The 16385-nt window shown below is 29.4% G+C and overlaps 1 protein-coding gene across 3 annotated transcripts in view; it reads right to left on the bottom strand.

The window, feature by feature from the left end:
* Positions 1–16385, bottom strand: part of LOC135931817 (transient receptor potential cation channel subfamily M member 3-like) — a 37214-nt gene that overhangs the window by 778 nt on the left and 20051 nt on the right. Inside the window, exons 12-29 of one of the 3 annotated variants that reach the window (XM_065469123.1) lie at positions 15151–15223; positions 14997–15097; positions 14469–14603; positions 14344–14394; positions 13995–14126; positions 13593–13816; positions 12636–12785; positions 12151–12379; positions 11817–12024; positions 11535–11608; positions 10542–11162; positions 10186–10293; positions 7786–8094; positions 3398–3877; positions 2706–2880; positions 1384–1504; positions 1052–1254; positions 121–337 (exon numbers count right to left, since the gene is read on the bottom strand). In XM_065469123.1, coding sequence (XP_065325195.1) covers positions 121–337; positions 1052–1254; positions 1384–1504; positions 2706–2880; positions 3398–3877; positions 7786–8094; positions 10186–10293; positions 10542–11162; positions 11535–11608; positions 11817–12024; positions 12151–12379; positions 12636–12785; positions 13593–13816; positions 13995–14126; positions 14344–14394; positions 14469–14603; positions 14997–15097; positions 15151–15223 — 3611 coding nt within the window. The other 2 variants (XM_065469124.1, XM_065469125.1) reach the window with 2 other exon arrangements.

Raw genomic sequence — 16385 nt, 5'->3', positions numbered from 1 at the left:
GTTCCGGTTCTTAAATCTCAAAAAAGCAATTTCCGGTTTTTAAATTTGACGAGGTACCGATTCTCAACTGATTTTTTTTTAATTTTTAAAAAAAAATTAAAATGTTTATTCGACACCAACCGTTTATCGAAATTTGTAAACATGGCGTTGATATTTTGTTGCTTGTTATATAAATAATCGATTCTTGATGACATGTCCTCAAATTGATCCAAAGCGCGAGCAATCTGCTTTTCTATCGTCGATTGGAGGAGAAATGATTTATCTCCTATCAAATCGTCGAGACAACATTTCTCGAACTCGTGAAGCTTGTTTACTTCTTCCTCTGACAGATACAGTTCTTGAAATTTGAAATAAATGTAATTTTTGTTTATGGAAATCAATATTATATAAATTTAAAATAATCCTTAGGTAATTTGGGGTATGTTCTATTCATCTTTTTTTTTAAAATCACTACAACATTGATGGCATTATAGAAAGGGAGCAGGAAATTTCTCTCTATACTCCCTGCTCTGTCCTGAAAATGAGTACAATATGTCTATATAATCCAAAGACCTGCAGACTCCTAAGGACGGGGGTACACGGGCCGGGCCTAAAAAAAATTTTCTAAAATTCCCGGGCCTAGCCTTAATTTTTTATAAGAAATACCCGAGCCGGGCCGAATATTTTAAATGGCTATTTATTATCTATAAAAATTAAAAATAGATATATTATATTTAAAAAAAAAAATTAAATATATTTTTTTTAAATAAGTTGTAAATTTATTAAAAATAATTAAAGTTATTGAAAAGTACTTTAAAAGATCATTTTGATCTTCCTAAAAAAAATCTTCGATTTTGTGATCTTCAAAGATTTTTTTGCTTAAAATTTTGGGTTTCAAATCGAATTAAAATTTGTATTTTAATTAGGAAAATAGTTTTTTGATATGCACATTAATATTATGATTGACCCCCACCCCCTCTCCTTTTTCCTAATTTATAAATTATGGCTAGGTTATACTAGTTAAACTTAGTTAAAGAACTCATTTTTTAAAAAAGGTAAAAATTTAATTTACTCAGCCCATAATCAAAATTAGCTTCGATCCCTGAGTAACCATAACGTTTGCGATTCCAAAAATACTTGAAAAGCCTATATAAATGACAGAAAACTATCAAAGGTGGAGGCAATATAGGCTTCATCTCGTATTCGATTGTCAGATCAAAACGTCCGAATTTCCAGATTTGTTGAGATATTGCACTAACTTTGAGAAAGGTATGGCTTTCGCGATTTAAAAAAAATGGCATAATTTCTATTTGCTAACAAATCTTTCTTTATTCGACATTTAAATATTTCTAATTGAGGCAATGTAAATCAATTTTTTTTTATATAATATAAGATTATTTATACTTGAAAACCGCGATTAGCAAATTGACTAATAGGATGTTTGTCACTAATAGGTAAAGTGCCATTAATCCTGGTGATATCCAATCGCCAGTTATACAAGGTACCCCATTGCTTCCACATTCCGCTACAAAATAACAAAAAGTTTAAATGGTAAAAAAATCATAATATCTATTATTATTATGTGATTCTAGGTTATCCAAGAAACCGAAATAGGTATTTGCATTCTCTTTTCAGCTCCTGCCAAAAAGTGTTCCTTTATCAGATCCTGCTAAACAATTGTTCCTTTTTAATTTTGGGAATTTTCTAGAATGTTCCTAAAAAAATTGATTTTTTTCCACCCTGAGAATTCCAATTTTTAAAAAATTATTTTAAAAAGTTAGATCCTTTTTTCTTATAAATAATCATGAATAGCTTGGATATATTTAATCAAAATATTCACGTAGCTCACATTTAATAGTTTGCTTCAACAAATATATTTTATTTGACAATACAACTTTTCCCAAATTAGACTACTTATTGTAGATTTAATTGCCCCAAAAAGGTTAAATTTTATTTTTTTTATAAATAATCATGAATAGATTGTATATATTCATTCATTCAGAATATTCTGGTAGTTCACATTTTAGGCAATAGCATTAATTCCCATTGGAAAGTTACCACAATAAAAATTCCCAGAAATTCTCTAACCTTAATGATGAAAACTAATTATAAATAAATGTATAATTAAAAATAAATATGTCTCTGCTTGATTATTCTATGATTTTATCTTCACTCAGATGAATTTTTTAGTAAAGCGATTTTAAAAAATATCATGCTCTGGCGAAAATCATAGGATACTTAGAAAAATTTAATTTTATATATACTTATATGTAATAAATCTTCTCCTTTTTTTAAAAAACTGCAAAATTTGTGGTAATAAAGTTTATTGCCACTAATAACGAGCTTATTTCTGCGATAGGGCATATCATTAAATTATTTTTCTGGCATCTCTTCCCTTTATGCTCTGACATGACTGGATGATAAGTAATTTAGAAATGTGGAGATGGAACCTTGTAGTCAATTTAAGGTAAAAATAATGAAAAAAGTGGTGTTTTAAGTTCTATCTCCATAAGTCAAATTATAAATAATTAAAAATTGTTCCAGAAAAATATAGATTAAGTTCTCGTTCCATGGTTTTTACTCAAAGTTCGGCTTCAGGTCTCTTATTCAAACTTCATTCGAATTAAATTAAGGTCAAATATTATCCATTTTAAAAAATATCGTTTAAAATCTGTCCACTTTCTCTTAATCAATTAAGAAAGAAAGAAGATATTAAATATATTTACGATTAATGTCGGGGGCAAAAACTTCGCCATACATCATCCAATAAGGCTGATAAAATATATCTTTTATTAAGGTCCAAGACGATTCGGCACTGGGATTACGAATGGAGTAACGAGCCATGCCGAAGGATGCCATCACCACTATCATTATCATGACAAATATCATCATATCTAACATCTAAAATGTTTAAATTATTAAATTTATATTTTTTTAAAAAAGGGTGGACAATTCTTTTGATTAAATTGTAAAAAAATATTAAGAAGCGAACTTGGCTCCCTATTTCTCTAGCGAGACCGCTGATACATTACAGTTTAAAAATTTATTTTTGAGCCATAGAGTTTAATTCAACGAATTGGTTGAATTCAAAGGAGAAAAAATTATTTTTTAAAACATCAACTAAATAATATTTACTATATATATCAAACCTATTCAAACAAATCAAATGTAAATTATACGCTCGAATCCGAATAAATAATGCCTCGATTACTTATATTGTTTATTTTCTAAATATATTAACCTTTTGGTGAAATTTATTCCCTTTATTATTTTAAACCCTAAAAGTGTTCATACTTTTTTTAACATATTTGTGATAAATTATACGTACAAATGTGAATAGTAAATTATTCGTTTATATTCGATTCGTATTTGAATGTGCCTATTAATATATAAGTAGTCATTTTCAATATGAATATACCATTTTTCCTATCATAACGACATATGGACCGAGGTATTTGTTACAACTTAATATGTCCAATATGCGGACATACCAAAATATAGCAGAGAGGGCATTGAAAAACCTACTCCATATGAGTAGAGTCTTGATCCGAAATAAATAATTCACATCTATTTTCATAATGTCATGCCGTCGATGTGCTCTCCAGGAATGAATGTAGAACCGATTTAACCGATCGGCGGCAGCTAATTTGAACATGAGCCCGATAAAGAACAGGATGAATCCCATGAGGCAAACTATGTTCCAAAAACTGTAGAACCAAAGTTTTGATTTTTGGGCCCAGCCAACGGCTTCACTGGATATTGCCTCCCTCACCTTCTCGCAAGCGAAGGTAAAGATATAAGCGATGACAAATATTTCGGTCCATAACAAGAAAACATGAGCTTGGCCCTTTAAAACATGGGATTTGAGAATAAAATCTGGGTAGGATTGGTTGAGGTACTGATTTGTTTTTATAAAAAATTAACCAATATTTATTGATTATTTACTATTCGAAAATGGAAAATAGATTTATTTCAGGGACTTTTATACAGGGTGAACCTTTCGACAAAAAAAAGGGTCGGACCCAGGAATACAATTTTAAAAGGGTCCCATTTTTCAAAGCTAAAAATCGCCTTTAGTAAATAATTAAAATTAAAAGATTCCATATCCCAATACGACAATATATAGAAGGATTAAAAAACAAATTTATATATAATCCAAAAATACCTTCCATTTTATTTTTTAAAAGTAAATAAATCTATCTTTTATTAATTTTGCCTATGAATTTAACATCTAACCAATTATTTATTTTTTTTAAAGTTCTTAAATTATTAGTTAAATGAATTTAGAAGGATAAATATAAATAATTTTGTTTATAAGTTTAAATGTTTTAACAAATACCCACTATACTTTAACCACAAGGAGTTTTTAAATTCGATGCAGCTTAACGGAATCATTTTGATCCCATGGAAACGCAATTTCTGGGTTAGGACTATTCTTGTATAAGATACATTAGCCTATCCAACCAGACTCCAAACTTACTTCGAGCAAAAAGAACAGCTTAAAATTTCCAAATATTCGGAAATATCAGAAGATCACATCTTTATTCCAATAATATCACTAACTTCCTTTGGTAAGCTTTCATAATCCTTCTTTAAGGATTTAAGTCGCATCCGCAAGTATACTGCCGATCCCAGATCTTCGAGAAGGCTTCCTCCTCAGACAGAGATTGGCTATAGCTAGACCGTTGGACGAAACTATCGGCGGCCGGCGCAATTTCAAAAATCTAATCAACGGCTGGCAGCGCGCCGATTTTTAGCCGCCGTCAATAAAATCGGCGAAGTTATAAATTTTATAACATAAATTTTTTTAATTGCTTATTAATTTAAAAAAAAAACAAATAAATATACACTATTTCACAGATATCTCGGCATATTTTTTAATACAAAACTTATTATATCCAAAATCGATTTCATAAATTTATAATAACTTGTATAAATTTTTTTTTTAAATTTTCGGGACATAATGATGATCTCCTTGAATTTAACGTCAATCCAGAGGTAGAGAAAACTCTTTCACTGAGTGTGCTAGTCGCCGGAATGCGAAAAATTTTTTTGTGGAGACTTGAAAGATTGGGAAGTTCACTCTTCTTTTCTCTCCAAAAATTTAGAACGCCCATATCTTGTGAATGTCGTTTTCCAAGAAAACTGTGGCATTCTTGTTCTAAGTCACCTAACTTGGAATCATAATTTATATTTGTTGAATGTTTATTTGCCAATTTTGTCAAATAACTTGAATTTAATAATTCATCTTCATCCTCATTAGATATATTATACCTGATTATCATCATTCTCTATAAGTTTAAGATGTTTTATTATAAATTCTAATGAGCAATTTTGCTCTATTAAATACTTTGACACTATTGTCAATTTTTAAAATCTTGGAGCCAATACCTAGATAATTTTAAATAAAAAATAAAAGAATATACTTATATAATATTATTTGCAGATTACAAACCGGAAATCGTAACGCAAGTTTTTTTAGTATATTTTCCTTAAGTGAAATAATTTCAGAACTATCACTATCATTTACTATTAAATGTGTTTCAATTTCACTTCTAAAAAGTAATGACAAGTTTAAAGTAGGCCCATTTTGTACTGAAAGAAATTCGACAGTTTCTTTAAATTTTGAAAAATTGCTAATAGTTCTACCAGATCAGATTCATAATTTGAGAAAGTGCTTCCCAATTCTTTTCAAAACATTATTAATTAAATCCTTATTTAATCCAGATATGCTTTCTAGCATAATTAATATACTATGCCAACGTGTTGGGCTTGGGACATTTAATTTTAAGGTTTTCATATACGTGGAATTATTGTTACGGGTACTCGATTATGGATCAATGCTATCAAGATCTAACATGTCTGATGTTAAATCTAATGTACCTAGACATTTTCTTTGATATTCCTCGAATTCAAATTAACTTCTGCGGTTTTATATCTTAGAGCAGTAATAATTTCTAATTCTTTTGCAAAAAATTTCCAGACTATGAATTTTTTATTATCCAGGGTTAGGATACTAAAATTATTTATAGAATTATTAAATGTAGATACATCCATTTTAAAAATATGTAAAATTATGGTAACTTTTGGAATTTTTGATTTACTGAATTCTATAATGAGTCAATATAATTATGATTTTAAAATAGTAGAAAATTCATCAAAATCCTGATTGACATTAAAAAATTACAAGAGTGATGTTGACCAATTATTAGAATAAAAAGGTATAAAATATGAATGCGCCGCCGACATGAAAATCAGCGGCGCGCCGGCGTGATTTTCTTGAACGGCGGCATTTTCGGCGTAACCAAAAATGGTCGGCGGCCGGCCTAGCTATCCTTAAAGCGAATTATCAAGTATCAGTGGCAGTCTTCTCTCCACAGATCTTCGTTACACTTACTCTTTCTTCCTTATTCTCATCATTTTACACTCTATTTCACCTTTATATTATTTAATTTGGAATTTTTTTTCCGTATATAAATTTTGTGTTGATTTTATGTCATTTTACAATTATATTAATTAGTAATAATTAAAATAAAATTCAATAATAAAAAAAGTTAAGTTTTATCTAACCTAAGAATATATCAAAGAAATATCGCCTTTAAAAATAGATGACAGATGAACAAATACCAGAATCTGATATGGAATTCTACAATTATATGCTTCAAACTGTAATCCAAATTCCTGAAGAAATTTTCAAGGGCGAACCTAAGGATACATCTCAAAGATATATCATCATGTGATATGAAAATAAATATGAACTGCTTGAAATCGTTTAAGGAAAATATTCTTAAAACCATTCTAGATTACGCAAATAACAAAGTTCATCACTAAAGATTTATGGAATATTGAAAACGTGGCAATAATAATTCCTTAATTTACAAAGATACGCTTTAAAATATCAGAAAAACACTTATCAAAGCGAGATTATAGTTTTTAAAACTCTAAGAACGGCTGATAAACCCTTGGCGTAATATAAGACTAAATTATGCAACTTTAAACGGGTGTGTAGGACTAAGAATACTGATTAGCAATATCTTGTGCACGCCTTCGGAAAAGTGCTATTCCTCATAGTTTAAACGTAAAAATTGTGAGATTTGTCCTTAAAAAATGTGGCGTCTGATATTCCGTAAAACAATGCAAAAAAATGAATAACGATCATAAAATAAACCTGTTAATTGTTATATATTCAATTGGATAATAGCTCAACTCAAATAATGTTTAATTGAGGGAGAGTTTTTAATTGGATGAGATATGTTTAAAATTAAACAAGTATCTGAAGAAAGGAGTGGATTAAGGGTTAGGGTTAAGATATATTAGAAATGGTCTTAATATGAGTTAGATCATCATTCAATTCTTATAATATCATGGTAATGGAATACGAATAAAAAATAAATTATTATAATTTTATCATAGTTTTTTTTTAAAATTTTCGTCGAAGCGTCAGTAAATCTCTCTTTTTGGAAACTTAGTAGATTGGTTAAATTTAGAGATAAAGTATAAAATATATATTTAATAACTCTTGGTCTCACGCTTGCTTCTCAATGATTCTAGGTTATATTATAAAATGTCTACCATTTACTCAAACGAATAAAATGGGCTATAGGCCTCATTTCGAGTAATCGCGAAAATGGCGGGGAATTCCATCGCTTAACCATTATCATGCTGATTATAAATGAGCCATTAGTTGAGCACTCTTATAATGTGAATTAAGCCAACTGCTATTTTTTTTAAAATTAAATTTATGAAAATTGACAATTTTTTTAAAATATATCCTTTTAAAACCTGCATCTAAAGTGATAAGTATACCTGATTTGGAGTGCTGAATTGGTAATTGAAATAAAAGGAAGCGTCTTGATTGAGTAGAGTTCTGTTCAATGCAAATATGGAGTCTCTGAGAATATTGGCGGAACTACCCACCAAAACAACATGTGTAAAAACAAATATAAAAAAGAAGTAAGCCAAGGTATGACACCAGAATTTGGTTATGGGCGCGTTATAAAATTCGTAAAATTTGGTTTTAGCATTCAACATTGTGGTCGAACTTGACATCAGCATAGATTGGGCGGAAGGCGAAGGAAACCCCATCGAAGTTTGACTTGATTTCAGATTTGGTAACTGTTATAATCGAGTGTTTTATATGAAAAAATGTCAATCGTCAATATTATAATATATTGGAAGAATTTTATTAATTGTCGTTATTGTGATATGGGAATATATATTTTTAATAATCCTTTTTAAAAATATTAGATAATTATTCTACAATAATTATGAACTTATATATGATTTAAATATTATGAACTTAATTTTTGGTCAATAATTTATTTTTTTGTGATTAACTCTTATTAGCGCAGGTAGATTCTCAAATTATTTTTAAAGAGCTGTTTGTTTATCCTTTCTCTATCGCTTCCACTAAACAGCCTAAAAAGAAAGAAATTATTATGATCTAACAAGTCTTTGTTTTATTGGTTCCGAAAAAATATTAACAAGTAATATTTATTAAATTTTCAAACTTAAAACAAATCAGAATACAGTGTCATAGGTCAAAGACTAAATGACCTAGGCTAAACATAAATAAGTTTCAAAAAGAATCCGAGAATTGACTCGGCCTAAATGTATAGGTGGGGTTTATAATTTAATTTTTAAACAGATATCTTCTGGGATAATATTGCAAAGTGGCCCACCCATTTAAAGATTCTAAATTTTAATTTTTTTTCGAATAAGAAATTATGTTTTTACTATAAATTTTATTAATTTAATGTTTAATCATCATTATTAATATTAGGATTGCGTCGATCCACAAATTTCACCGATCCAATCCGATATTTATCGATATTACTAAACCTATCAGATTCTGATATCTATATTGATTTTTATTTACCATCCATCTTTGAACCATTGTCATAAAAATATCAATAATTTTTATTATAAAAAAACATGCCAACGTTCACTAATGTTGATTGTGTGTATTTTGTTTATTTTACTCTCCAAAAGCTATTAATCTCATTTAAAATATTTGCAAGCTTATGCGTGAATGTGTCGTGTTGCTAAACAGCTCCATTTGGCCGATTTATAAAAAGGTATTAATAACTAAGCTCCGAAATTCAACAATGGATGTTCAAACCATTCTGCCAATGTGAGAAAAAATAAATAAGCTTGAGTAATTTACTTTTAAGTAAAATTTTTAGTTAATTGCTTTTAAAAATTGGGTAAATCAAGCTATTTGCTGAATTTGACTCGTTAGATATTTGAAAATCCCCTTCTTGTTACAGATATATAACAAAATATAGTGTAAAATTTTTAACATTTTTCTAAACATTACAACAAATATATTGTATTTTAGTTCTTCTCATTAATTTTTATGAAATTATTTATAAAATAAAAAAATTATACAATTAATAAAATCACCAAAAAGAATAAATAAAAAAAAATATCAGATCGGTTTTAAAAAAATATTGACCGGATTCGATGTTGTTTGAAAACTCTAAATATCGGTGCCGATCCGATATTTAATATCGACACAGCCATTTATAATATAGTTTTTGTTATGTGAAAGTATATAACTAATTCCCTTTTATTGATAACTCATATATTTAGTATTCAAAATTAATTTAATAAATTTGGATCTAATTAAAATGCATTGAATCAACAAGATAATTAATTTTTATGCATTTCGAATGGACATTCACTTTAAAAAAGCAGGCATTTCATCAATGGTTACATATTGGCTGAATGAATATGCACTTTTACCATTATCATTCAAAAGTCTTATCATAAGCTCTTCCATATCTATTGTATTTTAGTCATATAGCGGCATTTTACATTTTGAGATATTATCCCAAAATACTCTTTTACTCAATAAATCTTTAAAATCTTGGCTTTTAAATCTAAAAACACTTAACTACACAATTGTAATAATTTCTACTAGCTTATTTTATCTTATCAGTCTCCAATTTATGGTTACCTCTTAAAGCCTTCTAAACTCCTCCAAAGTCAATATCTTGGAGTCCCCCTCCCCGCCCCATTTTCAGTAAAATATAAATAATTCAATTATAAAATGGCTAATGATTATGTATGGACGTCGATTAAGAGAGCACCTTCCTAAAACAAAGATGTAATTGTATGGTACAACCCGTATGGGGAGAGGGCAATATAGCCCTAATAGTGAATGAAATAAAAAAAGGTGGCCTTAAAAAAATGAAATTAAACCTTTATAGTGGATATTCGTGGAAAGCTTTTTTTGTTCATTTTCCTGATATTTGTTGATATCTTTCTTTCCGACAGTTTATTTCTAAGTTCGAAGATAGGAATGGATAACTGTCATATTTATACAATATTAAACAAAATTTTGATTAGATTTTTATGATAAAAGTGTGTCATAATAATGTTCCATATAGTTAGGAAATTACTATTTATGCATGCCGTGTTTTTAAAATAGTTTATTTATTTTCTTATCAAAAATAACTGCAAGTTTATCGTTTACTAAAAAATATTCTTAAATTCACTTTATATTAATATATAGAAGATATCTCATGTCTTGATAAAATCGAAATCGTAAAAACAACCTTTTTGCAATCTAATGACTTTCGCGAACCACGCCTTGGTGGATCAAATTTGTCGACCATATTCTTATCATAATTATTGTTAGGGTCAGATCGAAATCTCCTTATAATTCTGGCTATCCATGATCTTGTACGGCCCACTGCTTTATCATTTCCACTAGCTATTTTAGCCAACTTGATAGCTTCGATCGTACAGTTCTTGTGATGGCTAAGCTGTATCTGCGCCAGATAACTACCATGTCTTGGTGATGTTTTAATATCGTTATCTTTTTCGCATTTGGCGTGATTGTTTTCCGGGTCAGAAAAAACGGTGGTCGAGGTTTGGCTCCAACCATTTTCGCGTTTGTTTTGATTGAATAGTGAAGCGGCAAAGAAGGTGGGAATAAATGAGAACATATATTTTTTAAAACCACCCGATTTCACGGAAACCAGCGCAGGAGAGTTCGGCGAGATTATGTTGATACGGGGCGGGGAGGATATTCGAATAATGGGAATCGAAGGTTGTTGAGAAGCAGTTTTGGGTAAATAGTCAACTGTATTGTAAGGGGGTTCTAAGGGAGTAGTGCTGGGTAGGGATACGTGAGAAAGGTTATATGAATGTTTGCTAGAATCCTTTCGTAAATCCTTAGTAAAATGTAGCATGGGGGGTGCCAAAAAATATATAAAATTAATTTTTTTAATATCAATTTCTATAGTAATAAAATATAAAAGATAATTTTTAAGTTTTACATTTATAAATAATAATAACTAATCTTTTACAAAACTGACTACTCCCAAATAAACATAAAAAAAATTTTCAAATTTCCAACAGGTTTTTGAAACTCTTCTTATATTACTAAATGCTGAGGGTAAGTTATTTCCATGCCTATATTAAACGTAGTTTCTAGTAAAGAGTTAATAATGTTTGAAGTAAAAATTCTAGTGAAATCCTCTTAAATAAAAAAAAAATTTTTTAATGTAATTTATAAGAGGCAGTTAATAATATTTGAAATTTACTCGAAAAGCTGATTGCGTTATAATTGGAGATTTATCGAAGTTTATTTCGTTATCATCGTCTTCTACAAAGACATCTATATATTTTTTTTCAATCATTGAATGTTTTTAAAAAATTATTTCAGATGATAAAAAAAATTAAGGATATATTTGATATCAACCTAATAGCGATCCACCCACTTTATGATTCCCATTTTTGGGCAATAATTTTGGTTTCCGTTTCCTTATAGTCTAAAAGGGGGCTTAAATAAGGTGCTAAAATAATAATAACGATTTAGGTTTAACCCTCGGAAAAATCCTGGGTTCGCATGTTAAAGAAGTCGTTCTCCAAGTTAGCGCTCTCGTTATCGGATTCGTTTTCATCATTGTCGTCGGTTTCTTGTTCGAGATCGTTGATGTGCTCTTCCAGCGTTTGAGGCATAAGTTGTAGTTCGGCCAGAGTCTTAAATTCCAGAGTCAGGATAGTGCATGGTAAGAATAGGCCCATCAAAATCTTTTTAGGCGCATTTTGTAATATATTTTGAAAGAAAAAGAATGGCCAACATTTTGGTAATTAAATTATGCTTTTTTTTACTTTTTCCTTCTTTCTTATTTACTTACTACATTTTACGAGACTAACCTTGATGCCCGAACTTTTGCGAACCCTTAAGCCACCCATCCAAAGGTCTCCCAATAAAAATTGGCAACAATTGTGAGCTATAAATTCCAAGTGGTTAGCGGCGACGGCTAAGCTCAAACAAGTCTGATCACTGAAATGTTTGAGATGGTAGGTAAGGAGTTGTTCCGTGTAATCTTGTTTAGTTTGAAAGCATTTCTCGAGTAGTTCTAGCGCTAGTTTGGCGTATTGTCTTGGAAAAAATGACAATTATTAATCATGAACACAACATTTTTTTTAATATCATAAATAAAAGTGCAAGTTTCCTAATTTGGTATTTAAAAACAGTACACTCAATCTCCGCTTGTAAAAATAATGGAGCATATATTACAAATCAATCAAATAGTAGTGCCATGCATATAATTATTTTTAGACGCAATGAGAATGCTGTTACCACTCCTTAGCGATAAACGCTATTGCAACAAAATTTTCTCAAAAAAAGTAATAACTTCGCATATGATTGGCACTTTTCGCTCATATCCGTTTCGAGATCATCTTGAGCCGCTTCCTGCCCTATACTCTTGTATAGCTTAGTGGCCATTAGAGCCTTAGGTAGAGGTTCATCTCCCATTTCCCAAAAGTAAAGGGATGTAGTTTGCCTTTTTTTGTATGTAAATATATATCAATTTTACTAAATAAACCAAGTATCTAATTTTACGAATTCACGCAACTTCTTTTTTCGGATCGGATATTCAATTTATTTAATCTGGCATCAATTAAAAATTATTTGGTCATGTGCAACCTAGAATAAAACCTCAATTTCAATTTTCCGGCCCGAGCCCACCTTAGAATCTAAATTTTAAACTCGAGGCTCAGGCCCGAATTATAACTATTTAAAATATATTCGACGCCTACTCAAGAAATTAAAGTAAGATAAAAATCACTAGAGAAATTCAAATTATCATTTTATTTTGTTTAAAACAAAAAGAGAAAACATTTTTTTTGTATATTCTTTATTTTAGAAGTTTTTTAAAATAATTTTCAAGCTCGAGTCCGGAGCGATTTGCCCCGGAATAAAAAGTTAAATATCATAATGGGCAAATCTTAATAAGAAGTAATACGTAAAAGAGATGACAAAAAAAACTAAACGTTTCAATAATTAAAAAGTGTCCACTTACTTCTTTAACGCTGCGTCTAAAACGTTTTTCAAGATAGGAAATTGACTTTTAATCATTCGTTTTAAGAAGCAAACAGAATGGCTTTAATGTGTAAAAACTTGAGAATAAGAAGTAATACGTAAAAGAGACGACAAAAAAAACTAAACGTTTCTATAATTAAAAAGTGTCCACTTACTTCATTAATGCTGCGTCTAAAACGTTTTTCAAGATAGGAAATTGACTTTTAATCATTCGTTTTAAGAAGCAAACAGAATGGCCTTAATGTGTAAAAACTTGAGATTATATAACCTTTGCGTCAACACAGCCCATATCATCAAATCGTGGTAAGGCTGGAGAAAAGGTTGTTCATTTTCCCAATTTGTCGAAGGCAGTTGGATGGAATAATTGGAGATGGATGTCATAAATTCGGGAATGTTGGGCGGAGGGAGCAGTGTATTTGATTGGGTTTTGTGCGCATTGTTTGTACCGAGTGTTTCGATATCATCGTCATTTTTTTCATGACATTGATTATTCTGAGGAAATTATTTTTTTAAAAAAATCGAAATAAAAATTTTGAAACAAACTTTATTTGCCATGAATAATAGTTTTTTAAAAAAAACCTAAAGATGGACGACATCGCGAAAACATTTTTAATTTGAATTTAAACCTTATTGAATTATTCGATTTTAAGAAGTGAATGATAATTAATACTTGTTTAGATGGAAAATAAATCGATTTAAATCGTCTCCTGCCATAACAGCATCTATAAACACCGCCCATCAATCTATCTATGACGTAACCAATGTCAATCATTGTGTACCAATAGTTGAGACGAGGGATATTCTTAGAAGTTTATATTCATTTATATAAGAAATGCGTTCAATTTAAAAAAAACAGATCGGCCCGAGCATTTAAAAAAAATACTAGATGTAGGTCGATATTTTCAAAATGGCCGATCTGATTTAGAAATCTGTATCGGTACTTTTTATACTTCTAAATATATTTTATGCGTTTTTTTGTTATCGTGGTAAATATAAAAAATTAAAATTAAAAAAAAAACCTTTTTAACATCCTGAATCAAATAATGCAAGGTATTTGGTGGTCCGAATTTCTATAATATAATGTGAATAAAAAAAACAAGCTCATAATTTGTAATTTAAAAAAAATAAAAATAAATACTTATACCGAATTGTATAGTTTTTCTAAACGAGCTATGGTCAGAAATTTTTTTATATGTATTCCATTTTCCAATAAAAGTTTGACGAAATCAACTTGATCGTGAATCAAAGCTTGCATCATGGCATTTTCCAAAGCTCCTTCCTACTCGCGAAAAAATAAATAAGAATCTCGTTAATGTAGCAACTACTGGAGCCTTTTGCGTGAAGACCCTCCTTTTCCAATCAATCCTTATAAATAACGAATCCGATTCGGACCCATTAAAAATTAGGTCTGATTTGATACAGGGAGCTATTATCTACTATGAATAAATTAGGAAAGGAGGTCTAAAAATAAGAAATTTCGTTGGGTAAGTTGGTAGCTATTGAGCCATAATATACATTAAACCTTAGCGCTTACTATATGGCTTTTTAGCAATAACCTTGTGCAAGATGTTGGCATCAAAAAAATATCTACCTCATCGAGGGTAGAATAAAAAAAACAATTATAGTCAATGAAATCAAACAAAAAAGAATAATCTATACATATATAACTTACAGGCCATTGTTGACCGTAAACAAAAATTTCGGTCTTGGCGATGTCAGCCCTATTCCACGTTAAGGCTAGGTGTAGCTGATCAAGTGGCCTCTTATTATGAACTAAAGAATTTTGTTAAGTAAAGGCATGATTAAAAAAATATAAAATAATATACTTTTTAACAAAGCGCATAATATATCTTGGTCTAAATCTTGACCCATCGAGCCCGTTTTTTTGTGTATGGTAATCTAAAATTGTATAATAATAATATATTATTTATATAATTTAACCTTATTATTTATATATCTATTTACTATACACCAAACCAAAAAAAATCCTCAATATAAATTTTTATTTTTTGACAATCCCTTTTTTTTATAAGCAGATACTTTTTATTTATATCTATTAAGTTTATCAATCACTTAAAAAATACATGTGTAAGCAAAAGCAATTAAAATTCAGTAGCTATGAAGGAGATTAAAGAGAGTTCAACTTCTGAAAATATAAAAAGAATGATATTAGAAACATTAAATAAATTTCATATTCCTATAAGAAACGTTTATACAATTACTACGGATAATGGTGCTAATCTAGTAAAATCAATCAAATTATTAAATGAATGTTCAGTGGAAGAAATGGATGATATAGATGATGATGATGATAATTATGAGGACATAAGTTTAATTGATTTACAGGAAATAATAAAAGTTTTCTCCACAAAAATATACTGTATCAGATGTGCAGCCCATACGCTACAATTGGCTATTAATGATTCCCTAAAAAATAATCAGTTTAAACCTATTGATAAAGCAAGGGATGCTGTAAAATATTTAAGAACTCCCACAATTGTAAGAATATTAAGATATATGAAAAGGCTAATGGCAATATTAGATTGCACAACAAGTTGGTCCTCTATTTGTATGATGCTAGAGCGATTAATAAGTTTGAAAGATTTCTGTAATGATTTTATTATAGGAGCATGTGAAGTCATTTTGTCGGAAGATGATTGGAGTCAAATAAAAGACCTTACTATGTTGGTTCCTTTAAAAATAACTAAATTAAGATTGCAAGCAGAACAGTTATGTTTATCGGATTTTTATGGCATATGGATAAGATGTGGACTAGAGTTAGAAAGATTTACAAGTTTTTTTTCATATGAAGTATTAGAAAATATGAAAATTAGAGAGCAACAATATTTACAAGAAAATAGTGTTGTATATGCTTCAATATATTTAGACCCTCGATATCAGGTTTTATTAAGTATTGAGCAAAAACAAATGGCTATAGATCATCTTGAGGATTTATGCCATACCCTAAACTCTATTATTTACAATATATTGGAGGCTACGACAATATCTACAGGTTTTAGCGATAACAATGATAATGATAACAATATTAATGCACTGGAAA

Source organism: Gordionus sp. m RMFG-2023, chromosome 1 (assembly GCF_954871325.1).
Source record: "Gordionus sp. m RMFG-2023 chromosome 1, tfGorSpeb1-WG-v2, whole genome shotgun sequence".
Taxonomy (NCBI): domain Eukaryota; kingdom Metazoa; phylum Nematomorpha; class Gordioida; order Chordodea; family Parachordodidae; genus Gordionus; species Gordionus sp. m RMFG-2023.
Note: the sequence above shows the minus strand (reverse complement) of the source record. Positions and strands in the feature narration are given on the sequence as shown.